This window comes from Paramormyrops kingsleyae, chromosome 19 (assembly GCF_048594095.1).
Source record: "Paramormyrops kingsleyae isolate MSU_618 chromosome 19, PKINGS_0.4, whole genome shotgun sequence".
Lineage (NCBI taxonomy): Eukaryota > Metazoa > Chordata > Actinopteri > Osteoglossiformes > Mormyridae > Paramormyrops > Paramormyrops kingsleyae.
The window spans coordinates 2,545,157-2,571,934 of NC_132815.1; the positions used below are offsets into that span (position 1 = coordinate 2,545,157).

At 43.3% G+C, this 26,778-nt stretch overlaps 1 protein-coding gene across 1 annotated transcript; it reads right to left on the reverse strand.

The window, feature by feature from the left end:
* Positions 1 to 357: 357 nt before the first annotated feature.
* On the reverse strand, positions 358 to 19,672 carry impg1a (interphotoreceptor matrix proteoglycan 1a). The gene is made up of 17 exons (XM_023810182.2): positions 19,457 to 19,672; positions 15,987 to 16,153; positions 14,130 to 14,164; positions 13,122 to 13,177; positions 12,913 to 13,013; positions 12,639 to 12,788; positions 11,105 to 11,235; positions 8,841 to 9,034; positions 8,562 to 8,617; positions 8,163 to 8,457; positions 7,614 to 8,072; positions 6,447 to 6,928; positions 4,764 to 4,983; positions 4,172 to 4,382; positions 3,653 to 3,832; positions 1,667 to 1,852; positions 358 to 427 (listed from the first exon to the last, which is right to left on the reverse strand). The coding sequence occupies exons 1-17, from the start codon at positions 19,644 to 19,646 to the stop codon at positions 400 to 402; spliced, it is 3,141 nt and encodes a 1,046-aa protein (XP_023665950.2). The 5' UTR covers positions 19,647 to 19,672; the 3' UTR covers positions 358 to 399.
* Between the last annotated feature and the right edge of the window lie 7,106 nt (positions 19,673 to 26,778).

Here is a 26,778-nt window from a genome sequence, read left to right on the forward strand (position 1 = left end):
AATCTATGTTTTAATTATTCCAGGCCTATATACACACATATTAAACATTAAAATATTGGCTCTACTCAGAATGAATGGATTTTTGTTTTTGGTGTGTGCTTTGATCTAATATTTTATTTGGCTTGTGTTTAAATGTAATTCTGTATGCCACAGACTACCTGCCAAACTATATTTCTCAGTGGTAATTGTTCCAGACACATTTTTTTTCTCCCTTCTACAATTAAACATCCTGTTGTTGAAATGCTGTTTCCTACGCGTGTATCGTGTGAGATATCCGCAATATGGAGGCATGAACGTTTAGCCACATAAACACTGAATAATATTAAGAACACGAACAATAGCAAAGCTGGCGTCTACCTCGTCCTCGTGTACAGCAATGATAAATCAGGATTTCAGAGATTAACTTGTCAGCTCTGGCAATATTTGCCTGTAAAAATGGAAAAACAGACAATTAGTGAAAAAGGCCAATGCTTAAAGAAAAAAATAGTGATGTTGTGTTAAAAAAAAAAGAATGAAACTGTAAATTATTGCAAGCGGAACAAATCACACTAGATTAAGCAGAGGAGGTTTTCTGGAAGGAGAACATGTTAAAAAGCATCTCTAAATTAAATCTGAATAGTTGTTTAAAGAATTCCTTGTTAAAATAACAGGCACACATTATTGTGTAGAGGGAACACTACTTGACAGGGGCAAAAATACTTAGTAACTCAGTTACTACTGAAGTACAAATTATGAACAAATCATGAATAAATATGGCTGCAATGTGATAAAAGATACATCACGATTAATTAATGATGAACAAACATGAGATCAGTATTTAACATGTTATTCATGATTTGTTCCTTCAGTAGTTCACAGAATTATCAGATGTAGTAACAAATACAGTAACCGCTTGAGAAAACACGCATCACATTTCATTAATGATGAATTAACATGAGGCCAGTTTGTAACTAAGACTTAGCCTGTCGTTAATTAATACACAAGTTACAATATAATACTATATTATTTGTGCCCCGTCAAGTAAGGTGTTACCGGAGAAGATGAAGTATCCTCTTCTGAATTAAACAAGTCTGAATCCAAAATATGTTAGTACATTTCTTCAGACACTTGTCAGATTTTGCATAGCTTAATACCGTGTGTTTTGATCCCACTGATTCCTTTCTTTACCTTTGAGACAGAACTGCCTCTGTCGTCCACTGCATATCACGCAGTGTCATGCTAATGGTTCTGTCTGTATAAGAATTATTTCTGAAGTAATTTAATGTGAAGTGATAAGACAGTTGAAGTTTGGGCCCATAATCAGAGATATCTAATTGGACAGGGATGGGATTCCTCTTTGGATTTGGAATTTTATCATTCAGACGTAATTTTCATCATCAAGGTTGTGTAACAGTATTATATATAAAATATATTGTAGAAAGAAACCTTGTCTGATAGTGTCCTCGAGGAAATACTACAGCAGAGACTGACGCAGAGTTATTCTGATGATAAGTTTGTATTACAGAGAAATCATTTCTGTACTGTTGGCAGAAGAGGCAAATGGCTTGTTAGAGCAGCAGGACAAACCAAAGGGCATGTAATGGGTGACTGTTAGCTGCAGTCCAGGACATGTTAGCCGTTATCTTTTGCAGTTTCCGTGGACGTTGGTGCCGTGCTTTATTTTTACCTCGGTAATGAGGTGTTTATTTTATCGACTGAGTCTGCTGTGTCTTCCTCTGTGAGCTCCCAGGAATTATCAGAAAGCCCCAAGTGAGACAGAGAACTCGCCAGTTGAATCTGGGCACCATCGTCACTTTCAAAAACCGGGTTCACTCTCATTGTGCTCTTCAGTGTAAAACTACTGTCAGTTTGTCTATAAAACAGAAAAGACTGTATCCTGAAATGAGTAGACAAAAACCTGTTCAGAGATTGTATGTATAAATGCATGTTACCCATCCATCCATTTTCTATACCTGCTTGTCCAGGTTTTTGGGGGTCTGGAGTCTATCCAAGGAGCTACAACACAGGGCAGGAAATAACCCAGGATGGGGCGCCAACCCGTGGCAGGGCACAGTAACATACCATTCTCACCTATGGACAACTTGGTAACTCCAATTCACCTTAGAATGTTTTTGGATAGCATGTTTTTGCACTGTTGGGGAGGGATACTAGAGAAAACCCCACAACGGCCTGGGAAGAACATGAAAATGTCACACAGGTACAGCTGGAGCAGAGACTCGAACCCCAGTCCCAGAGGTATGAGGCAGCAGTGCTGACCACTGCATCACATACGTAGAGCTGGAGCAGAGACTCGAACTCCAGTCCTAGAGGTATGAGGCAGTAGTGCTGACCACTGCATCACATACGTAGAGCTGGAGCAGAGACTCGAACCCCAGTCCCAGAGGTATGAGGCAGCAGTGCTGACAACTGCATCACATACGTAGAGCTGGAGCAGAGACTCGAACCCCAGTCCTAGAGGTATGAGGCAGCAGTGCTGACCACTGCATCACATACGTAGAGCTGGAGCAGAGACTCGAACTCCAGTCCCAGAGGTATGAGGCAGCAGTGCTGACCACTGCATCACATACGTAGAGCTGGAGCAGAGACTCAAACTCCAGTCCCAGAGGTATGAGGCAGCAGTGCTGACCACTGCATCACATACGTAGAGCTGGAGCGGAGACTCGAACCCCAGTCCTAGAGGTATGAGGCAGCAGTGCTGACAACTGCATCACATACGTAGAGCTGGAGCAGAGACTCAAACTCCAGTCCCAGAGGTATGAGGCAGCAGTGCTGACCACTGCATCACATACGTAGAGCTGGAGCAGAGACTCGAACCCCAGTCCCAGAGGTATGAGGCAGCAGTGCTGACAACTGCATCACATACGTAGAGCTGGAGCAGAGACTCAAACCCCAGTCCCAGAGGTATGAGGCAGCAGTGCTGACCACTGCATCACATACGTAGAGCTGGAGCAGAGACTCGAACCCCAGTCCCAGAGGTATGAGGCAGCAGTGCTGACAACTGCATCACATACGTAGAGCTGGAGCAGAGACTCAAACCCCAGTCCCAGAGGTATGAGGCAGCAGTGCTGACCACTGCATCACATACGTAGAGCTGGAGCAGAGACTCGAACCCCAGTCCCAGAGGTATGAGGCAGCAGTGCTGACCACTGCATCACATACGTAGAGCTGGAGCAGAGACTCGAACCCCAGTCCTAGAGGTATGAGGCAGCAGTGCTGACCACTGCATCACATACGTAGAGCTGGAGCAGAGACTCGAACCCCAGTCCTAGAGGTATGAGGCAGCAGTGCTGACCACTGCATCACATACGTAGAGCTGGAGCAGAGACTCGAACCCCAGTCCTAGAGGTATGAGGCAGCAGTGCTGACCACTGCATCACATACGTAGAGCTGGAGCAGAGACTCGAACCCCAGTCCTAGAGGTATGAGGCAGCAGTGCTGACCACTGCATCACATACGTAGAGCTGGAGCAGAGACTCGAACCCCAGTCCTAGAGGTATGAGGCAGCAGTGCTGACCACTGCATCACATACGTAGAGCTGGAGCAGAGACTCGAACCCCAGTCCCAGAGGTATGAGGCAGCAGTGCTGACCACTGCACCACCCTGTGCGTGTTTCCTTTAAAATGAAAACTTTGCCAAAATAACTCCTGCTTACACCGAACTTGCTGTCTTTCTGGTGAAGGTACATTTTCTGTGTATGAACATGGTGAAACTGATCACCGCAAACACAGTGGTGAGGAATCCCAGCAGGCAGGCTGTGAAGAGGAAGGGTGCTACAGGCAGGGGAGTCATGCAGTGCCCTCCTTGGAGGTCCCAGTGTTTACCTACAGGACATCTAAAAAGGTTGAGAGACACAGGTGAGAGCAGCAGGCGAGCAGAGCCTGGTTCAGCCAGAGTGGAAGCTGGTCTTCCTGTCAATCAGGGTGGCATCGCAAAGGTACCGGTTCTCAGTCAAGAGACGGACAAGTCAGAACAGAGAGAACGTCCAGTGGCTGAATCTCCGTGGCTGCGGAGAGTCGTCTTCTGGTCCCATTAACAAATTAGAATAATAATAATAACAGTAGTAGTAGATGTAATGGCAGTAGACTGCATACAATGTGAAACTGAGTGGACCAAAGTAAATGTTTATAGATAACTAGAGATGTTTGTGCTGTAAAAAGGGAGTTGATCCTACCTGCAAATGGCACCGTGCCCTGGAATAATCTCACACTGCTCCCCGTTGAGGCAGTAGGCCTGCTGGAGGTTACAGACACTCTGGCAAGGCAGGCCGTCCAGGGAAATGTAGCCAGGGTCACATAAGCACTCGGCCTCTTTGCTCCGACTGTTTACCACACACTGAGAGAATTCGTTGCAGGCCAAGAACTTGCAAGGGTCTGCTTGATCAGCTGAAACGGAGCCAGGAGGAAGGCGCATTAGTATGAATGAGATTCACGCCGGCCTGCTGCCCATTATCCCCGTCCTCTGGCAAACTGCCCACCTATTACCACACAATGAAGGCTCTGAAGGACCTTTGCTGATTTTTTTAATGAGGTGAAGACCGTGATAAAAGCCTTAACCATATATGGTTATTTAAAAACGGCTAACTGTATGGGAACAATGAGCACGAACTGACAAAGTTTCCCTGACATCAATGAGCATTTTTTATTTTTTCCTGACAGGTGAAACGAGTCTTCTATATTAACGCACAGCTATTGGCACTAATCTTGTATAATGATAAACATCAATCCTCTCACACCTATCAGCTCATTCCATCTAACGATACTTACCAGGCTCCACATCCAGGGAGCGTGTGTCGATATCAATATGCAGACGCTGGGAGGCCGCGCTGCAGAACTCCTCCAGCACGCAGTGCACAGCCTGAGTGATATTGTACGGCACAGACTTCGCAAACTTCATCTTGCTATTGACCACAATGCTGCCGTTCCTGAAGTTCAGGATCTCCAGCTGCTTGAATCCCGTCAAGTTGGACTGCAGGTATGGAAGTAGCTGGAAAATAATGGATGATCTTTAGAAAAGGAACGTCGTAATAGAGACCCAAGCCCACTACTGCACATAGTGTGACACCTGCCAAATACTATGACACCACATAGCAGGATTTTGTGCTTAATGACAAAACTGTTACATTCCACCTCGCACACTCTGATTTCCAGTTGGTGGTAAATTTGTTGACAGGGTGGCCTTGTCCTTGCTAGCTAATTTCACTGAATAGCAGAACGACAGACGTCTACCTATATTGTCTTTTATTCCAGTTTAAAACAAATGGCAGCAGCCTAAATATAATGCAAAGTAAATTTTAAAGAAATCTCATGCTTTGCATAAATTAGGACAAGGTTCCCCAATTCTGGTCCCGAAGGGCCCATCTGTAACGCATTTTATAACCGGCGAACCCTGAGTTAGGAGTAACAAACTATATAATTGCACTAATTGTCATGTATCCAGTTTCATATGTACGAAATTTCACAAAAAAGCCTCTAGGATGTATCTCATTATGATACAGTGTTTCCAAACACGCGCATTTCACTACCAGCACTCATATAACAGGGCAAGTCATTTGTTGCCTGTTTCTGTTTTTTTGTGCCTGTTTGTTTTGTTCCATTTATCAAATGGTTCTTCAGTAGTTTATCTCTTCAGCCATCCAGATAACGCCAATTAATTACACAATTATCGATTAATTCAATTTCCAGTTGTCCAATTTGCTTCTTGGTTGCACTGTAACTGTTTACACTGTATTAGAAGTTGGTAGATGATGATCAACAACCAGGTAAAAATGGGTTACACTTTTTTAGCTATATATTTGAGAGTCTTCGTTATTTTTCGCAGGCTCTGGCTGTATCATACATACTACAATGCCTAGCTATTGTAACACATTTTGATATGATTTGTACGATCTAGCTACACAGTAATGTGTACTTTCTTAGTTATAGATGTCATTCTCCTAAATAAAGGAGAAGCAATGGAGACATATCCGGCTTTTCAAATCTATTGTCTCCTGGAGGAAAATGAAAGGCAGATACTTCGGTTCATTTCAGGATTTTCTCGTGAGAACCCTGGATCTGCTGAATCTGCAGGTTCCTCTAGATCCCCACACATCACCCCTCAGCATCACAACACGTCTCACATCTCTTCTCCTAACCCCTGCTGATAATATATTTCGGTCCAAAATGATTCTTTATGTGAAACACTGGTATCTCATTTCTGAGTTCCTATCTGTTCGGATTGTTTTTCAAAAAGCGATTAGAATTTCCTATTCCCTACATTTGTCGCTTCTAGATATAAAGATTTTTTGTTTGTATTCACTAGACAGTTGTTTATTTTCCAAACAGACTTTAATACATTTGTGCAGCAGTTGTTCACTTTGATTATTTAGTTATTATTTAGTATCATTTACTAGCAGCACAATAAAACAAATATTCTTGAGAAAATCAAAATGTAGAACAATGTTTACCCACCAGTTCGAGGAACCTGTTCTCCAAGGCTTTGTACTCTTGGGAGCTCTTGTTGAACAGGTCATCGGAAAAGACCATGTTCGTGACTCGCAGGCTGAAAAACACCACTAACTCCTTGCCCTTGCTGGCTGTAGTCATGGAAGGAGTGGTGAGGTACTTCAGTGGTGGGACCACAGTGGTCTCCGGGTGGTCTCCGCTGCCGTAGTCCTGCAAGTCCATGGTTTCTGTGCTCACCATGTCTGTCTGGTTGAATTGGGTTGGAATAGCTGACAGAGTCGTGTCTATGAGTACGTCTATGTCTGAATCAGTCTGGGTACCTACACTCACTTCTTCAGTATCATATAAGTCAGGGGCTGTGAATCCCTGTGTATCAGGTGTGATGGATTCGGTGGGTGGCTTCGTGGTCAGCAGCTCCTCTGTGACTAAGACATCAGCCGTGGAATCGGCATCACCGGGCTCCAGGCTCTCTCGACTGATGCTGTCTTCTGATCATGTGGAATAAACCATGAGGAGAGGAAAGTGCATAACATGGCGGGAAATACGCTTAAGGAAGCCAGCTTTCTATTTTGTGACACTATTTATTTGCTAATGAAAGAATGGCAGCAGCGAATCTTAATATTTAGAGATGTTTCCTGACCGAAATGTAGCCATTAGAAAGCTTTTTGTAGAGCAGAGCTATATTATATATGGACCTGCTATTTATAAATGCCTATTATTGATATTATGCTACATAAATTGTTAAATAAAAGTGTTAAATACACTATTTTGCTGGATGAGTGCTGTTGCTAGGAAATAGTCATTTCATTTAAAAATTGCAGTTTTGTTGATTACCCCGGTAATACCTGTGGAATCTTTCGCATTTATGCATATGGTCTCTCCATTTTTTTTCCCCTGTTTCAGATGATATCCTTCACTGGAATTATTATTTTGATAATGTTGCATTACATTAACTTATCCAAAGTTCAGAGCGCAGGGTCTGCCAGTCCCTGTAGTGATTGGGGTTAAGGGCCCAGCTTCAGGATGTGACCCAGCACCCATCTGGTTTCACCGATGTTCTAAGCCACTGAGTCACACAGCAGCCACTTGGCTTTTTTGATACTGTTTTAATCAAATTGCAGCCACTGTTCAAATATGTGCGTTAATGTTGATTCACCATTCAGATTTTCGTACCTGCCGTGCTGGTATCGGGTCGCGACGTCACCTTCGGGAAGTCTTCTTCCACGCCTGTAGTCCCTCCCTGATCGACGGTTCTGTCTCCCTCTGCCCCGTCTCCGGAGGTCAGGTCATCTTCTGAGCCTCGCTTACTGTCATCCTCTTCTGCTCCAATGACTGTTCTGTCAGTCATTTCTTCTCCATGAAGGACCAGAGTCTCAGTAGGGTCCTCGGGCAGATATCCTGCACCCGCAATGTCTTCCTCAGCCTGTGAGTCTTCAGTTTTTGGAGGTTCAATGGTGTCATCAGGTTGAAGGTCATCAGTACTTGAATCGTCCTCAGTCTGCCGGTCATTGATATTATCTAAGTTAGACTGGAGGTCACCAGTAGTATTCTGAGCATGAAGACCAGATTCATGCCCGCTGCCGGGGATTACATTTTTACTGATGTCATCAGTCGGAGCAAATGGGTGCTTTTCTGGAACAGAGGTAGAAACTGGATTATCAGGAGTCTGGAAAATATCCTGTTCCAAAGGTTCAGATAGAATGAAGTCTTTCAAGAGCTCACCATTGTCCTCGTAAATGGATTCTGTCGCATCTGTTATTATTGGCTTGACTTCTTCAGGCTTGTTTATTGACGGCATTGTTGCGACGAGATCGCTGCTTGTCAGCTCGGATCCATTCACAGTCCTATCAGTGATCAGCTCCGGGGCGCTGGCGGCCGTGGAGGGAGGAGTGGCAGCTTCCTGCCTGCCCGCCGTCTCCTCGGGAGTGAGAGGAACTCCCAGGAGCGTCTCCTCCGTCGCGGTCACAGGCTCGTCAGTCGACTCTGTCAGGTCGCCGGTGGCTCCTGAGTCCTGTGGCTTACATTTACAATGTGTATATCTGTAACCATATTTACTCATTTCTGTAAAGCAGCAATGCAGAGAATCTCAGCAGTGAGTAGGAAATGCAGGCAGTAACTCACCACGTCGCTGATGACTTCTGAACCTTCCACCATTGGTGTGGGGGTTGGGTGGGTTACTTTATATAACGAAGAAGAAGAAGAAGAAAACACCATGCAAATGCTGGTAGAATTTCTATATCTGCTGTAGCAGTATGATTGTTCAGCAAAGTATGGAATAGCAAACACTTGGTATAACATTTAAACTGATAGTGATAAAGTAGAGATTTTGACGGTTTTTACGCAGCTGCCATTTGAATCGTAAGTCAGGATCTAGAGGAATCTTTGAATTTTCTGCCAAACCTGGATCAAAGCTGAGGGACCTGAGATCCACCGGCAGGGCGTTGTCTTTCGTCAGAGCCTTCTCTATCATCATCTTCAGGCTCTTTGTAACAGAAGAGGACGTTTTCCCATCTCCATCTGCTGCCTCTTTATCATCGACGTCAATGGATTCCATGTCCATCTCAAACACAACACTGTAGTGCACCGATATGCCACTGCATTTGAAGAGCAGAAATGTTTCATGAGAAGACGATCCAAATGTCATACGCTGCACTCTGCATGATCGCTGTGGATTCCTAGGAACTTCTTTTTGCTTTCGATATTTTACATTCCCTTACAAGTTTTCCACAATATAACTTTACTAACTTGACAAGCTTGACCTGCCCACTGATATTATTTAACAGAGGATCCTTCATAGTCCTACAGTAATCCTTTATTGTCATCAAGTCTTGAATCCAAAGGTACTGACTGGCGAGGCACATAGAACTTTCGAACAATATAAAACAATAAAGTTTTTGCCGTCGGCCAGCATGTTGTTTGAAGGAGGACAGTGGAGGAACATTAACCAGTCAAAAGTCTCTGCACACCACAGGTTTTTACCATTTTTCCATTTATTTCATAAACTGCAGATTCTTTTATCATTGTTAAGCTTTGGAAAGTTGAGTGAACAACTATAAATGAAAATGTAAGTCAAGTAAAACAAGTTTCCTTTATAAGATGGAAAGAGTGTGTAAGAGTGCATGTCTGACATCCTATTAACTGGCTGTGTGGTGATGGAAGAGTCACATTCTAGGCCGTCCTTTAACTTTAAATGCGTTAGTTAACCGTTTCATACCATGAAACAGCAGTATTTCATGTCCCTTGTAGACAGAATGTTTCACATTTTCTCTGCTGTTATAACTGCTACAGGAGGTTACTTTGATGAATCAAAGATATGACATTTTCTTGCTAATAAAGGTACTCAAACAGTAAACATGCTATAAATTAATTTGTTAGTAAAGAATATTGAATGTATTTTTAGTGATTTTTATGTGAGTAACATGCAAATGTAGAAAATCTCAGTGTGTGCAAAAACTTTTGACTGGTGGCGTATGCGAGACCCTATTGGCAGGTAAGAGAGTCAGGTGACCATGGCGATTCATGCTGGTCTGACCCAGCCGCCTGTCGCGCAAAGTCACTGTGAGTTTTGGTGTGTTCCGGGAGCTGCAGGAAGCGTGCAGTGCACGTTGTTTTTCAATTACATGTTTGTGGCTTTGCAAAAGGTCTTTTTTTTTTTTTTTTGGTAATTGGCTAACTGCCAACCACAGTTTAAAAAGGATCTCTCACATCCAGCTGTGGTCGTCTTCATTGTGCTTCTGATCAGGGCTCAACGAATTGGCTAATTGCGATGCCCGTTGTGATCAAAACACAATTTCCATCACGGACATGGTATTAAAAAGAGTCACCTATGTAGTTTATTTTTTACTACGGACACAGACGAATCTCGCTCTGGACACGTTTGTCCGTGTGCAGACAGGCTGCCGATCTCTGCTCCTGATGCCTTTCCGAATAATATTTCACTTTGCATTGAGCCCCATTTGATGCTGCCGTTGAGCCAATTTGCTGAAGGTAATTAAAGCAATTGCCAGCCTGGCATTAGTAAGTCGGTGTGGATTGTGGCCCAGCTCCCCACACCAGCTACATATCGAACAGAAAGCCACCAGGAACAAGCACAGATGTCTACAGGAAAAACTCCAGAGGTTTCTCATCACTATTCAATTACCCATCAGTCTCCAGTGCCTCGCTGCGATTGACAGAAACAGGGAAAGAGAAAAATAATTAGTCATTATTTCTGAGCCTGCTATTTTCTGAAGTTATAAAAATTTTGCACATTATATATATATATATACACATATATATACACGCATTACTTATTAAAGTATGTATCATTTTAATTGTATTACATTTAATAATTATATGAATTATTAAAGCACATTGTGTAACAGTATCGTGGGTACAGATTTAATCAATTCACAGTCTCCATTCCAATCCAGCACCTATCTGGACTTAACCGAAGACTGCAGTTCTAATATTTTTCTCTGAAATTTGAAGAATGTGGCATCCAAAGGAGCTGCTCAGAACCAATGAATGAAGTTTGTAAAGGCCGGTCAGGCCAGGCGGAGCATTGAGGCTGTGCAGGATAGAGGCGAAGTGGAACCCGAGTTCCCGCCTGCAGACCACCACGTCTCACTGAGACGTTGTCAGGAAACAGCATATTGCCAAAAAGATGGACATTTTAACCTGACAAGCTTTCGACCGTTTGGAATTCTTTATGCTGCCATAAAAAGGATTCTAAGAAAGAACTGTAGGGATGCAACCTTATTCCCAGCAGTCTGATGTCTTTGAATCCTGGTAGCTTGTCAAAACTTTGCTGCATCTGAGAAGACAAGCAATCAAATACTGAGATCATAAGTAACCCACAATCAGTGCAATGTCTGAGTAACATCTCAAGTTTAGTAGTAAAAGTAAAAGTAAAGTAAAAGTAGAATCGTCAGTGTATGACCACTACTGATATTTCACTAATCTCTGTAAAAAACCATTTGTAAGATTTTATCCTAGATTATATAAATCTTGAAATTGAAGTTTGCTACCCTCTCCAGAATTGTATCCTGCCCATCAGCAGTACAATTCAGTGATCTGACAATGAATAAATATGATTATGATTAAGGAACAAAATGACATGGACAGATGCGATACTCATCCACAGAGAGCAATGAGCTATTGAAGGGTATTGAGTTTATTCTTTGACATTAATCATCTTTAATGGAATATCAAGATAGCCAATTAAACCACACCAATTCTCCCATAATCTTTGAAGATTGCTTTTTTGCATATGCAGGCCTCTGTCCAAAGACCTCAGCTGTCACAAATATCATCACACTAATACATGTGAAGGCAGAAAGTGTGAAATATCATCCTTTCTTATTTTTGCCTTTGTTGTGTTTCGTGGTCTGAACACCTACTGTCGCCACGCTATATTGAAGACCACACTAAGCGTGGACTGTATCCCGGTTCAGGAGATGCAACCTTCCAAGGCTGCATTCGAAGACCCGGTGTATCACGGCGGTGCGATAAGGATGTCCCACCTCGGAGGCACCGTCAAATGCGGCCTGCGGAGTCGCGAAAGATCCACCCAATCGATCCCTTGCGCCCGTCCTATCGCCTAGCAGGGACACACCCTCTTTACCCCCACACAACGAATCTTCGGATACGTTGGGCTGCAAAGGATCGATTGGGTGGATCTTTTGCGACTCCGCAAGAGGAGCACGCATTTGAAGGTGCCTTCGAGGTGGGACATCCTCCGCACCGCTGTGATTAAGGTCTTCGAATGTAAATTTCCTTCTACCCCTGAATTCAGACACAGCCCATGATTCAAGCAGCCTACTAAGGCTACATGGACCGTGTCCTACAAAGCCGATCAAAGGTCTAAGACGGGGGTGTCAAACTCCAGTCCTGGGGGGCCGGAGCCCTGCACAGTTTTTGGTTTCCCCTCATTTAACACACCTGATTCAACTCCTTGTGCTAATTACCACACAGTTGTTGAGCTGAATCATTTGTGGTGGAACAGGGAAAGAGCTAAGCTACACAGGGCTCCGGCCCCCCAGGACTGCAGTTTGTCTAGGACATGCCTGGATTTACTTGCTTAGTAAATCAGTAAATTCACTCCAGATGGTCTTAACATCCTAATGGATGTGCAGGTTCTTCAGCTATCTTGCCATGGCTGTTGGAGCTGCAGGCTGTTAGAGAGGGGAAGGAGCCCAAAGAGAGAGCGACCTGTACCTGATCCCGCAGGTTCTGGGTGAGGTCATGGTACTGGGGGCTGTCCGGGTCATTCAGAAGATGGCCATATTCCGGGTTCACAATCGTAATGGTGAACTCTACCGCTTGCTCCACCAGCTGCTCCGGCACAATGTTGGGAAGTTCGGTCTCCTGATAAAACATCATTAAGTCATCAAGCCTTCAGAAGTAGCCCCACCATAGACAGCTGCCTTCAGCCTGCATAGAAATGTCTAGCCCAACAGGAATCCCAGCAGCTTGGGGGAGGCATCCTCACCTCCACTATAGTCTTGGTGACATCTGCGACGTCACTAGGAGATCCCGGCCGGCTCGGTGTTGGACCATAGGGTGGTGTCTCTGTTGGAATTTCTTTTGGACCTGCACACAATGTGTTTTCTTTTAAACATGAACTTCCTTCTCCACATTGTCGCCACATGTTTTTAATGGCTGATTACACATGGTTTTGTAACAGGCTGTGTACAGTACCTGCTATGTCAGCTGCGTTCTCAGTCGCTGGTCCCGTCTTTATTGTAGAATCACCACTGAAGTTATAAACAGTTGTTAGAGACACATACATACTCCATATAGTCACAGGGCCTGAAAGATGCCATCCAGTAATAAAACTGGCCAAGATAATGTCTAATGCTTATGTAAGGCCAGTGTGGAATGCAGGAAATGGAAAAAAGGCATGTTCATCCCAGGGCAGGAATCATCTGACTGTGAATGTGGCAACGATGGTAGGAAGCAGGCTAATGACACGGGAGAAAATGGCAGAAATCGTCTTTAAATGGGAAACCTGTCACACACAGTGAGAGCGTGAGGGCTATGGCAGAGAGAGCACAGTGTTTGCAGATAAAGGCAATTTCATCTGAGCTGTAGGTACACATCTCATAGAACCAAAATGAGTTTATTAATCTTTGATGCCTTATATTTATTAAAAAGAAAAAAAAACTAGTTTCTAATTGTGAACAGAGAATTCACAGTGAGGCTGGGACTGTCTGTCTGGCTTTTCACTAGTGACTGTTGGGAAAACCTACAGTATGGTTACCCAACCCCCCACCAACTGGCAAAATGCATCATGGGTATGTACATATGTGTGGTTGGTCTGGACAAAAGTCAAAGGCTGATTTTTAACCTCAGTCCTGATTACAGACACCACAATATGTTTCAGTTCATTTACCCAAATTGGCTTACAGTAGAGGGAAAGGTCACAAATTTTTTGACATATGTTTCCTGGGATTCAACCCCACAACCTATGGGTTATTAATGCAATGCCCTACTTGTTGGGCTGCAGGAGCAGGTCATAGCTATGAGGCGTTTTATTCTCTTCTGTGACCAAATTGTTTGCATGAGTGCTCACATATTAACGTGTTTCACATGCAGTGATAATGACAACAAATTGTGGGGGCTGCCCCCCCCGCTGCTACTGTATCATTAATCAGGCACCCATCCTCGTCCCTCACTGTAGTCCGCGCCGTATGTCTGTGTGCTTACCGCCCACGAAGCTTCTCATCTCGCATGTTCACTCTCTTCAGGAAAAAAGAAAGAAAAAAATAAATGTTAAAAGAAAAAAAGTGAATGTTTCCCTATGTAATATAATATGTAATTTCGCACATGCACACATAGTTTCTCTGCTAAAAGTAATGATTTCAGTGTAATGCTTTATGTTGTTTCAAGTGTACAGGCTTTGATATCGGTCAACAATAGAATATGTCTGTGTGTGTTTGATGATCTGACCCCTAGAAGGACATTCTGTGCTTTATAATGACAGTACTATGGAGACCAGCTGGGTATTTGTCAGGGAATAAAACGTCTGGCATTATTACTGATTCATCACAGACATTATCTTCGATCCAAAGGGCATCGAATACAACTTACCCTGGACAAATAACAATGACTAGCGGAGTCAGTAAAACTATTAATGAAATAAGTGCATTCATTAGTCAATCGCGACACAAGCACTGGTGGGAGACGCCACAGCAACCTTTCTCCTCTGTCATCCTTATGTTTACACAATGCCTTTTGCCTTTAACCTGTGTTACATTTTAACAAAAGTGTCCTTTTTTCCCCAAAACAATGCTACATGATATTCAGGACTGGGCAACACGTCCAAAAGACTAGTGCTGTACAGGCAAATACGCTTAACTTTAATCCCATGGGTACAGGGTTTAGCTCAAGGAAAGGCTTACTGCTCGCAGTAAAATCTGATTTATCCCTGAAATAAAATCATGCCATTCTAAATTACTGTACTTGCAAGTATATTTAATTAGTAAAATCACTTATATCTTTCATATATACTTCACTGATGGGTTGAACTAAATAATAGTGAAATTATTCTGAAGCAATTACACCTTTATGAATGATACAGGCCATAGCAGGCAGGACAGGACAGACGGCAGAGTGAACGCTGGATGCACAAACGCGCACACACTCACACACACTCACACACAATGGGTCATGTAGGGATGCCATTTAGACTCCCAGCATCATTTTGGACTGCGGGGGAAAATCAGAGAACCCAACCCAGCCCCATGTGGCACCTGCATCTTTAACACTCAAAGCAGAGGCAGGATTCGAACCCCCAACCCGTAGGTGCGAAGTAACTGTGAAAGCTATGATTACCTGAAATGTGTGGGTGAGTTTATATGAAGCAGCCAGTTTCTATAAACATAACCAGCCTCAAATAAGTAAAGGAAACTACACCTGGTTTGAGATGGTGGGGGTGGCCTGTGATTCTGCTGGGGGGGTTGTGGTTCAGCAGATTAGAGTAATGTGCCTGTGAAGGTCATTAGGTCAAATCCCAGGGCTGGCAGGGTGATGCCCCTGAGCGAGGCCCTAAGCCCCCAGAGTGATGTCACTGCTGGGCCCCTGAGCGAGGCCCTTAGCCTGCAGAGTGATGTCACTGCTGGGCCCCTGAGCGAGGCCCTTAGCCTCCAGAGTGATGTCACTGCTGGGCCCCTGAGCGAGGCCCTTAGCCCCCAGAGTGATGTCACTGCTGGGCCCCTGAGCGAGGCCCTTAGCCCCCAGAGTGATGTCACTGCTGGGCCCCTGAGCGAGGCCCTTAGCCCCCAGAGTGATGTCACTGCTGGGCCCCTGAGCGAGGCCCTTAGCCCCCAGTTGCTACCAGGACCGTCTGTCCCCGCTTTCAGTTGTACGTTGCTTTGGATAAATAAATTGTAATTGTTTGTGGACGTGTTTGGGGGCCACGTCTGAGACATGAGGTCGCTCCTTGGTTCCTTGTTATATATTGGCAAATCAAGACCAGGGTTCCCAGTTTGTGTCAGCTTGATGGTTCCTGCAAAGGCGCTTGAGGCACAGGCCGTGCTGCGCGGGGGGGGCGTGGCTACTCACCCGGTACACCATGTCGATGTGCTCCTGCGAGTTGCTGAAGTTCCGGGTCAGGTCCGCGATGCTGAGCGACTCAAACTGGCAGCTGTGCACCCATCTCTGGTACTCGGCCGTGCTGGGGATCCTGTCGAAGAAGATGCGGAAGGCTTCCCAGATCGCCTCCTGGCAAACTGGTAAAAGACAGACAGCTGTGTATACAGTCATAGAGTCCAATTTACCTGAGGAAAAGAGATTTAGTTAGATGTGATTCTTTGAAACTGCACAACAGACTTTTTAATTATAGCTTTTCATCCTAGATTTTCTGGCCCATAAAGCTTCCACAAAGCGGGAAATTGACATTCATAGCTTGTGCACCATACCCTCAAGGGATGCCCTTGATAGCCAGAGCAAACCATGATCAGCTCCTTGACAGCACCAGCCAAAGAGAGCGTTTAGGTCACGGACCTGGTGATTAGCATTATCGTAACACATGCTATGGCTTGCAAACAAATGTAAGTACATTATCTCCATTTAAACGTGACAACAGGGAAAAACAGAACAACACTTCAGTTATACACACTGAGGTGTGATTAAGTGATACTACTGCCTTCCACACAAGGGTGCGGGGTGTCTCTGTCTCTCCTCTGAGCCTGAGTAATGTCTGCATGGCGCCCACTACTGCGTTTCTAGAAGTTCCAGAGAATTATCGTAATTCTTGGAAAAGAAAATTCAATTAGTTTCATTTTAATTAACACCAGATTGCATCGTTTTTTTTAATTACTGGTGGAAACACTGTCCTAAAACTCCCTCTTTAGACTTGTTTTAGTTTGTAAGTTAATGTACTTCTCACAGTAAATTTCTGTATATTCACAGCCTCATGATAAATGCTTCAGTAACACGGAACCTCCGCATTTCGAGCTCTGTGTCTTCAATTAAAAACATCCAGAGGTCTGGATATTACTCTAAAGATATAAGAAACGTATGAATATTAAAGTTCTTTCTAAAGGCAACGTCCATTTAATTCACTGCCGTTTCAATATTTCAAGTTAATCAACTGTGGCAGTCTATAGGGTAGCAAGATGTTTTTTTTATTAAGAACCTGAAGCTTCGTAAAAACCCAAATGGATATTAAAATGCTTGGAAATTTGTAATTATTTGTGGTTTGCATACCCCGTATTGCATTTATCCCCAACGGCGGGGGGCTCGAAAGCCATTCCAGCCAGTACAGAGCTGGGCTATTCAGCATAGGGCTGCACGCACACCCACATTGCAGGCTAATTACAGACTCCAATTAGTCTAACTGCATGTGGCTGAAGAGTGGGAGGAATGAAGCGTGCCTGCAGGAGACAGTGTAACACACAAGAAGCTCAGGTGGCATTCTAACCCCTATGCCTAAAGGTGTGAGGAAACAGTGTAACCCATTCACCCCCCCCCCCAATCTATTACTGATAACGATTCATTTAAAGAATAGGGTGAAAGGAAAATACAGTGGTACCGCGGTTCTCGAACTTAATCCGTTCTGGACTCCGGATCGAATCCTAAAAAGTTCGAGTTCTGATCGATATGTGTTTTTTTTTTTTTTTTTTTTTGCATTTAAACACAAAATGAACAGGATAAAACAAGAAGAGCATTTTTTTCTTAATGGCTTCCAAAACGATAAAGATCTTATCCCAACATTACCCCTGTCCTGCCCCCCCCGTTAACCTCGTGTGGGATCCATATGTGATCAGCTGTTTCTGGTTGTTGTCATTAGTCCTCTGTATTAAGTCCACGTTTCAGTTTGTTTCCCTAGTCCTGTCATTGGGTACGTTCGACTTGCTTACAGCGCTGGCTTAAAGCAACGCATTCTGATCCTGACGCAATGCATTACGGTTAGATGCATTGTGACCTCTCACCCGGCTGCACAAACTGGAACCGCCTCCGTGACGACACACCTTTGCCCTTATTGGCTGAAGAGTTTAGTTACACGCATGACCTTTGTATCCCAGGCAGTTCCGATGCGTAATCTGCTGTTTCTCCCGAATATCACGTAAAGCAGTGAGAACTGGTTTTCAGTTAATTTACCTGGTAAAATAAAGTTTAAATAAATGACATAAATGCTCTAATAGTACACGTAAGTTAGTGGTTTATTTATTGTCAGTTACTGTAATGTTGCGCTGCTTTATTTGGTTAATCGTCCAGTCTGTGAAGAAGGCATTCAAGTAAGAATTGCATTGTAGTATGACTCATTTCCTGGCGCATACAATTTATATTAGATCAGCGTTCACGGTTCGACTTCTGATATTCAGATCGAGTTCTAGGTCAAACTGGTTTGTTTGACTTTCAAGAAATTCGAGTTCTAGTGAGTTCTGGAACCGAGGTACCACTGTACTGATTTATTCTGAAGCAGATAAGGCTACGTCGGCACTAATACGTTAAAAATTCTTTACGCAAGTTTCCTAGAGATAAAATCTGAGTCCGCACTACCATTTTCACTAAAATACGTCTGCGTTCACACTGCTCTGTGTAAAAGGCAAATGATGTAGCTATAAGAGTGGTTGTTCTTGTATTTATTTCTGACATTTTTCATTTGCACATTTAACCAAAGCTTTATATAATATATTTTTTGAAGTGCCGCATTTTGTTTGTTGTAGCTCAGGCACAACATGTCATTTGCACAGGTTTTGTCCAACCAAAATAAATAAAATCATTTTTTTTTTACTTTGACTAGTAATAAAGTTCAGCTTTTATAAATGCTTCACTGTTGATTAATCTCAGACACAACCATGTGCTTAAAGTAAATTCATGTATTTTATTTAGCAAAAGCGAAATATCACAGTACTGTATACAGTGTCAGAAACACAAAGCTGTACATAAAAGGAACCGTCACAGCAACAACACAGGGATCCAGAAATGTAGTCACTACACGTCTCACTCTCTCCCCCTCAGTTTCAGTGCGCTCTCATGTTCGATGGCTGGATGTCTTTATCATAAGCTAGAGCTGCACTTAAACCTGTCTCATTTTGAGCTCCACAATAATTGTAAATAGCATACAATGTTCACAAAACACGATTTTGCTGCACACAAGCAAGCAAAACAACATATACCAGGTAGCGAGAGTCCGCTACATCCTCCATGCTCACATGTGGCTTACTTCCGTGAAAAAAATGGAAAGGCATTCTTCATTCCCGTTAAGAATAACCCAGTAGGAAAAGAGACATCGATAGGAAGAGAGCTAATCAGGAATGGGTCACGAGCTAAGTACGACTCAATCGGAGTTCACTGATGTAGGCGGCACCTATGTTTATATTTCTGAGCGTCCGCACTAATGCATTTACAGAAAGATTAGTTGTTGGTGACATTATTCTCCGTTTCTAAAAAAAAAAGCTATGATAGTGCGAACGGAAGGTTAGATCGGAAGAATTTTTTTGCGCTACTAAACGACAATGTATCAGTGCGGACGGGCCCCGAGTTCATGCTGACGCTCACTTCCTGTTCACACTAAGGGCCCTTACCTCGGAGTTTGTAGTACGCTTGGTGGCTTGCTATGACCTCTTTCACAGTTTCCTGAGGACAGACTTTCACACCCGTCTGGAAGAAAGTTGACCTTTTTGGTCGATGCCGTTCCAAATCAGATATCTTCATCGAATTAGTTTTTGATGTCCTTAACAGTTCCATCAGACCCAGTGAACTCCTTGTTTTCATCTCAGATACTGCATCTCTGCTGTTACCCTCTGGAAAAGAGAATACAATAAAGAGATTTATGATGGTACAATTGCTGTCTAACATTACAAACCATGGAGTATGCGCATATGAAATATGTATGAGATATTTAAATACATTCTTTACTTTCTTTGGTTAAACAGAATGCTATAAATTCATCACTGTTGGAGAAAATGCAGGATCTGTGAACTGCCTGTGGGTGTAACCATGGTTACAGAACCTGGTCAGAATGTAAAAGGTAATACAATGTTATCATATCTCTGTTCTACTTGATTTCGCTGTGCTACTATATTAGTGTGAATGTCAATATATTATTGCATGGACTCATGAATTTCAGGGAACTCTTGTTGGTAGGGAGGGTAACAGCATATATCCTGGTAACTAGAAGCTCTTCTGTATTTGGGAAAAACTCTAGCAGAGCTTTCATTCTGTGTATCTGTGGCTTTCATTCTGTGGCTACATTTTTATGAATCAGCTGTCACGATGGCATGATGTCACAGGGTCTTATTTGAAGTCTTTGTGATTGAAGATCTGATGGTGACCATGACAATGAATCTCTTTATGAAGGTTTGCCTCGCACGTCATCTTGGACGGTACAAGTGAATTTAAAGACCATGGGTCTGAATTCTGCTAAGATGTCACATGTCTGCCCCAGAAATCTTGCCATTAATGGTGGCAAAGGCTCCCTTAACTGGTCAGAGGTCAACCCCAGCCTCACCTGCTCAACATGAACAGACCCTATAAATGTATATACAAACTCAATCAGATCGACATAATGTGCTAATTCCTGTTTCCTTTTCTGAAACTTCATTCATTTCAGTTTTGAATTACACCAAGAGCGCCGTACACTAGCCAGCTTTTTGAATATGAGGGTTCAGAATCTTATCGGAAAGGTTTTTTAGTAATTGTCCATGATGTTGGTAACCGAGTATATAGTCAAAAAACTGATTTTCCTAATTAGAAAAAATACTTTTAGACCAGATCTGCCTGACCAGATGGTATTTATACTTGCATGCAGTGGCTCACTGCGGGGCCTCTATTCTGTTGCCTATTTATTTTGTATTACCTTCACACTCATTCCAGTGTGAAGGTAAGACACACTCATTCCAGTGTGAAGGTAAGACACACTCATTCCAGTGTGAAGGTAAGACACACTCATTCCAGTGTGAAGGTAAGACACACTCATTCCAGTGTGAAGGTAAGCCAAAATAAACAGGCAACAAAATAGACACCCCGCAGTGGGCCACTGCCGTTAGGTCCCAATACCCGAAATCTCATCAATCCTTAGGAATTTATGCCTCTAATGACGGTATTCATGCACGCTTGTTTGTTACGAGCTGAGCCTTGACACACGTCCCATATGCGAGACGTCAGCAGTCCTTCACTGAATTTGCAACCATGGTGATTAAAAATCTCGGTTTAGTTGTGTGTAATTCCTATATATTGGATTCCGCTGCTGCATCATCCATCACGCCGCGTGCTACGCAAACATCCATTCAGCTCCGTCTTTTACTCATCATCCAAGGACACGGTCCCCACGGTAAGCTCAACGTACATCAGGACACGGAGATCAGCCCAGCGTGTCAGTACGGCTGATGGTAATTTACCCTGACGCCTCTCCCTTTGTCGAAAAAGAAAACAATCTCCCCATTTTTACAAACGTCGTTGAGATGGCTGTCCCCAGAACACATGACAGGCGCTGTTATTCCATGCATACAGACGTACAACGCTGCTATACATACAGTGTAATCTGACAGAGGAAATGATATAGTGTTATATTCACACCTGCTGACAGAGGTGCAGACCAAGAGTGCTTATGGAGACAAATTATGCTGGAAAAGCCCCACATTCTGGTGTAATGAAATGGATTAAAAAAGACCTCAAACCCACTAGTTCACATTACCAATTTGTGCAGGTATGTAATGATGTCAGAACACTGTGCCTTATTGGTGGCTGCATTTACATAAAACGGCACTCAATGTGGTGCATATTCTATACTGTAACTTACACTGTCACTAGAAATTAAATGCATATCAAATGTGTAGCCAGCTAGGCTTTTAGGCATAAGACGATAGGGCCTGTGTTTGCAATGAACCTCAAATGATTATGTAAAGACTCAAAGAGGTTCATGCAGTGAGTCCTATTGTGTAAATGGGCGATGGCTTCCGTCCATTGACTTTCATTTATTAGTGTTTAAAGGGTGATAGAAAATTCTCCTCTGGGAATACAAACTGAGTTTCAAAATTATATTAAAACTAAATTCATATTCAAATTAATATTTTATCAGTTTGGGTAGAATTTTTCTCATTATATGATTTTAATGTAATCTTTTTAATATATGTTTTATTTCATTATCCAGTGCACGATGCTTCAAACCTAAATCTGAAATTGATGGATATTCTTTGGCAGAGTATTTAAGGTCAAGTACTGTTAATCCATAGAAGAACATAGCTTCCTTTGCAGTGTAAATGTTTTTTTGCATTACAGCTCAGTAAAAACAGACTGTCAGTTGGCATCATTAGTAGAATCCATACAGCCTATTGTGTGGCACAAAAATGAGCACTGGGCACCGGACGGGCGACCTTGTGGGCTCAGCACTGCCTCAGCTGAGCAAACATGCGAGCTCCCAAATGCAGGTGATAACAAACTTAACTTCTAACGTTTTCTAAAATAACTTGACCTTGTACTTTTAACCTCAAGAATCCTGAATAACTTTATCTTTTTCATAAACACGGGAGGTGTGTGATTGCAGTGAACCAGGATAATATTGTGGACTTTTCATTAGGACGCTCTACTTGTTTATCATTTTTAAAATAACAGGCTTGGTTTAGGGCTCACCTGTTACTCCAGTAGCTTGAAGGACGAGCAGAAGCAGCACAAGGAAAAGTCCCGCCTTCGGCAACATGATGGAATGACTTGCTTAAAAATACCAGTGTGTTGGGCTCTATAGGAGCGGGAGTCTCCACGGTATCCGGGGCCCCTCTGCCGGGAAGCGAGTGTCTCGCTGGCTGCGTCCAGCAGCTCTAGATCATCCTGCATGAGATTCAGGTCCCTGCACAGTCCCCAAGCAGACGCTGGACATTCCACGATGGTTATGGTAGGTCTGGCAGCTTTGGACAGAGCAGGAGGTGACGGGGAAGTCCGAGTGTGACACTAGCAACGGGGTTAAAAAAGCAGGCTTGGTTTGGGGAATAATCTGTTTATCTTCTTCTCAGACATAATCCAGCTTTACCCGAAAGACCAGGAGTAGCTTCATCCTGTTAGCGGCTTCATGTGGCAGCATCTGTTATCTCTCCCACCCTGCCGATTCTGCCCGCCATTTTCCAGGCTCCTTCCCATCCACCACCGACCCAGGGAACGTCCACCCTAACCCTAACCCCTAATCCTAATCCTAACCCTAACCCCTAATCCTAACCCTAACCCTAACTCGCGTTCTCTGCTGCCAGACAGGCCCTTGGTCGCTTGTTTGTTTCTCCTCAAGGGAACATGGCCAAGCAGTTCATTCTCTCAGCTGAGAGAGGATTGGCAGCTGGTCGCTCTTATTAACAATCGGCAGCTTTAAGGCAAATCTGCTCAGCAGTTCTGATGAACTTTGATCCCCTTGATTTGGATGTTTGGGGGAGAGTTAGAGCTGGAATCCACCCGTCATTTATACCATGTAGCCAAGAAATATGTGCATGTATAAATAGTGCCAATAGTTTTGATTATATTTTTCTCAACCATCAGATCTGAAAGAAACGCCACCCGAGCAGAAATTGCCTGTGAAGTTTTGTGTTTCTGTCATTTACCACTTTGAAAGTTTCCTTTATCTATGCGGATGCAGGATCTGCTGTTTGTTTTAAACTGTTTCTTTTGAGGCTGTCATTGTTTTAGATCTCAATTGTTATGGTTTTTGTATCATTCTGTCTCGTAAGGATTACAGGCATGTTGGTAGTTTATAACACATTCTGGAAGTAAATCAGACCACTAATTAATGTCTTCATGTAAACCAAGATTCCCAGTATGGCTGACAGAACACTTTCATGATCTTTCTGAATTGATGCTGCGTAATGAAGTTCTGAACACAGTTAATGATTATTCACTGGTTATCATCAACCACTGACATTACTGTGATTGAGTGAACATTATTTTCATTTTATTTGAACGTTATTGCAGGTCCACTTTTACTGAGCCTCAGCTAGTACTTTGTATACATCACTAATGTTGTCATGAGGGGACACATCAACCTGCCTTTATCCTCCAGACGAGCATCTAGGCTCTGTCCCCGTTGCTGCTCTTCCAGAGAACACCATGTCAAACGCAGATGAATCCACACAACAGGAGATAAAGCGAAAGGCGCAGACGACTGATCGTTTGCGTTTGTAGGCCGCTATTAAGTGGTTTTATCGCTCTTTTTGAAAGCAAAAAATTAATTCCAGAGCAAAATCGCTGTCGGCAGCTACAAAGATGTGGGCAAACAAAAATCACGTCTGTGAATTAAAGTCCCGCGGTTCTCTGTGGCGCAGTGCAGTACTTTAATTTAACTTTCAGCATTGATATGCATATTTAGCCGAAGCGAATAATGCACTCATTTAGGAATGGTATTATCAAACTGAGAAATGAAGTGAAATCTCCTAGAGATTACTCTGTTGCTGTATACATTTTAATTGGACTCTAATAGGCTTGTTTTGAGACCCTCATCCTGTTTCCTGATTCTTGGCACCCGGTATGTCTGCAGTAACGCTGACAAAGAGACCGATCACCTGGATAGCTAAAGGGATCGCGGAGCGCACTGCCGTCCGCCGCAATACAAAGTGCGCAGCAGCTCATAATCCCCCGGCTAAACTGGCATCCACGATCGCTCTGCCCTCCACGTACGGCTTGTGTCAGTTACCATTTGCGCAGCGCTGGTGCCCCCTGACGAGGAGGCAATCAGCTGTGCCTCTTAAGCCCGTCGTTATGCCCTCCTTGGTCTGCTGAGATGATTGGGTTTTAGACAGGATTAAATGGCTTGTCCAGTGGCATCTCTACTTAGAGAAGCTGAACACTGGCCAAACAACGCCCTCATCTGGGATGACTGTGAGCCCCCAGGGTTTTAAGCAGCAGCGACATCCCCTCATAGCAGCGTAAACAGTAATCATAGTAGCTGCACGCATGTGAATTCATATTAAGAGCCGTGCACAGGCAACATGAACGGAGATCACTGATCTGCTAGAGTGTGCCGGCTCAGTCCCGTAAATCCGCACTGCCAGTGCTCCGGCTGCAGAAATCCTGCAGTGCCTGTCGAGCCAAATGCCATGAGATTCCGCTCCGCACGCTTCCTTAGGATGGAGAGCAATGAGGAGAAACACTGATACGGAAAAATAACTGAAAAATAGATAATGCCATAAAAAAGAGGTACAAAAAAAATCACTGATACATAATTACATCCTAAATCATAACTATATCTGACTTGCAGTATGCAGTATTGATTAATGGAAATTTACGCATTTTAAAACATTTTTGGTCCTTTTGTTAAAGGATTCATCTATTTTTTTCCCTCAAATTCAGCCCAATAAAGCGTCTTAATAAGCTCAGGGACACACATCTCATTAGTGAGCCCATGATGTGCTGTGAACAAACTGAATAATATGCTTTGTTACCTAATAACTTAATTAGATAAGCAGCATGTCAAAAGGCATCATAATGTCTTAGCTGGATTAATGGCATGTAACAGGTCACGTCACGCAATGTGGGGAGCGCGAGAATCCCACGGTCCCCGTCCTTCCTGTCACTGACACAAAGGCTTTTATTTAACTGCCTTTAAAGCAACTGTGCCAATCCAGCCCAGTGGAGCCGTGGGGGCTTGGCAGCAGGGAATCGCTGATTTTAAGAACAGCATCTGGCGCGTGTCATTCATTCATTCATTCATTCATTTATTCATACATTCACCTGATATTTAGGTAAAGCAAGATGTGCAGCACATCAGTACGTTATTCAAAAAAATAAAATGCATTTAAATATAAAGCATGCATTTACATAATGTATTACTTAATGCAATATCTCTGCTCAGCCTAGCTTATAGAAATGTATTCAGAAGTTTTTTTTTCTTAGCTAATGGAAAACTGCTCCATTAAAAGCGTCCTCATACAGGTCGTTAATTCCATAAACCTTTCATTTTGATTAGTTCTTTAATTAAGCATCAATTGCAATTAAGTCAACAAGTAATGTTTGATAATGTAATTGTGCCTTGTGACTGTCACAATATGCATCTATTGCAATAAACAACTGCTCATAAAATATAGATGCCACCATAGGGCGCATTACACTGGTGTGTGTGCACTGGCGTGTGTGCACTGGTGTGTGTGCACTGGCGTTTGCGCACTGCCGACCGTGCTTAAAGTAACTTCCATTATTTAAGGTCATCAGACCCGGAAAAATATGCACAACAGACCATATGAGACTCAGAGGAAGCCGAACTGGCCGAGTGTGAACCACGCGACATGTGGCGGCTTTTCATAAGACTCTGGTCCTATAGACTCTCTCACTGTCACCCAGCCTTTGCGTAGATGATCGGCACTGTTCCTTCTCCTCGTCACAGAATGGAACGCAGTGCGCGGCTCCAAAAAGGCTGTTTCATAACTGGAGTTCAGGATAATCTCAGTAATGCGTCATACTTCCTCTCTTGGGAATCTGGAGATTTGTGCACAGATTAGACTCTGCGAATAGCTTGGGCTCTTTCAAACTTTCCTGCTCCAAGCCCTGAAATATTGGCGCTTTCAGACAGATCAGTAAATGCGCAGTGCAGTATTATACATGTAGGCCTACATATGCATTTGGCTACATGCACAGTTTGCGTTTGGATTCCAAGAGTCCCTTGTGTAGGCTTAGTATTGTGGCTTAGTATTGCAGTATGATTTCATATCATGATACCTGCAAGTTTATATCATCTCCTTTTCAGGATGACTTCTAGGCTTATGCCTTATTTGCTGCTGAACAGGAAATGAAATGAGGTTTCAAGCATGCTTGAAGTGTTTGAAATAATAATTATAAAAGACCTAATGAATTAGAAATCGCTGCCTGCTTCTCTGACTGTCAGGCAGGAACATGCAATGTTTACAATGTTCCGTTTCATGTAGAAATGGAGAACCTCCAG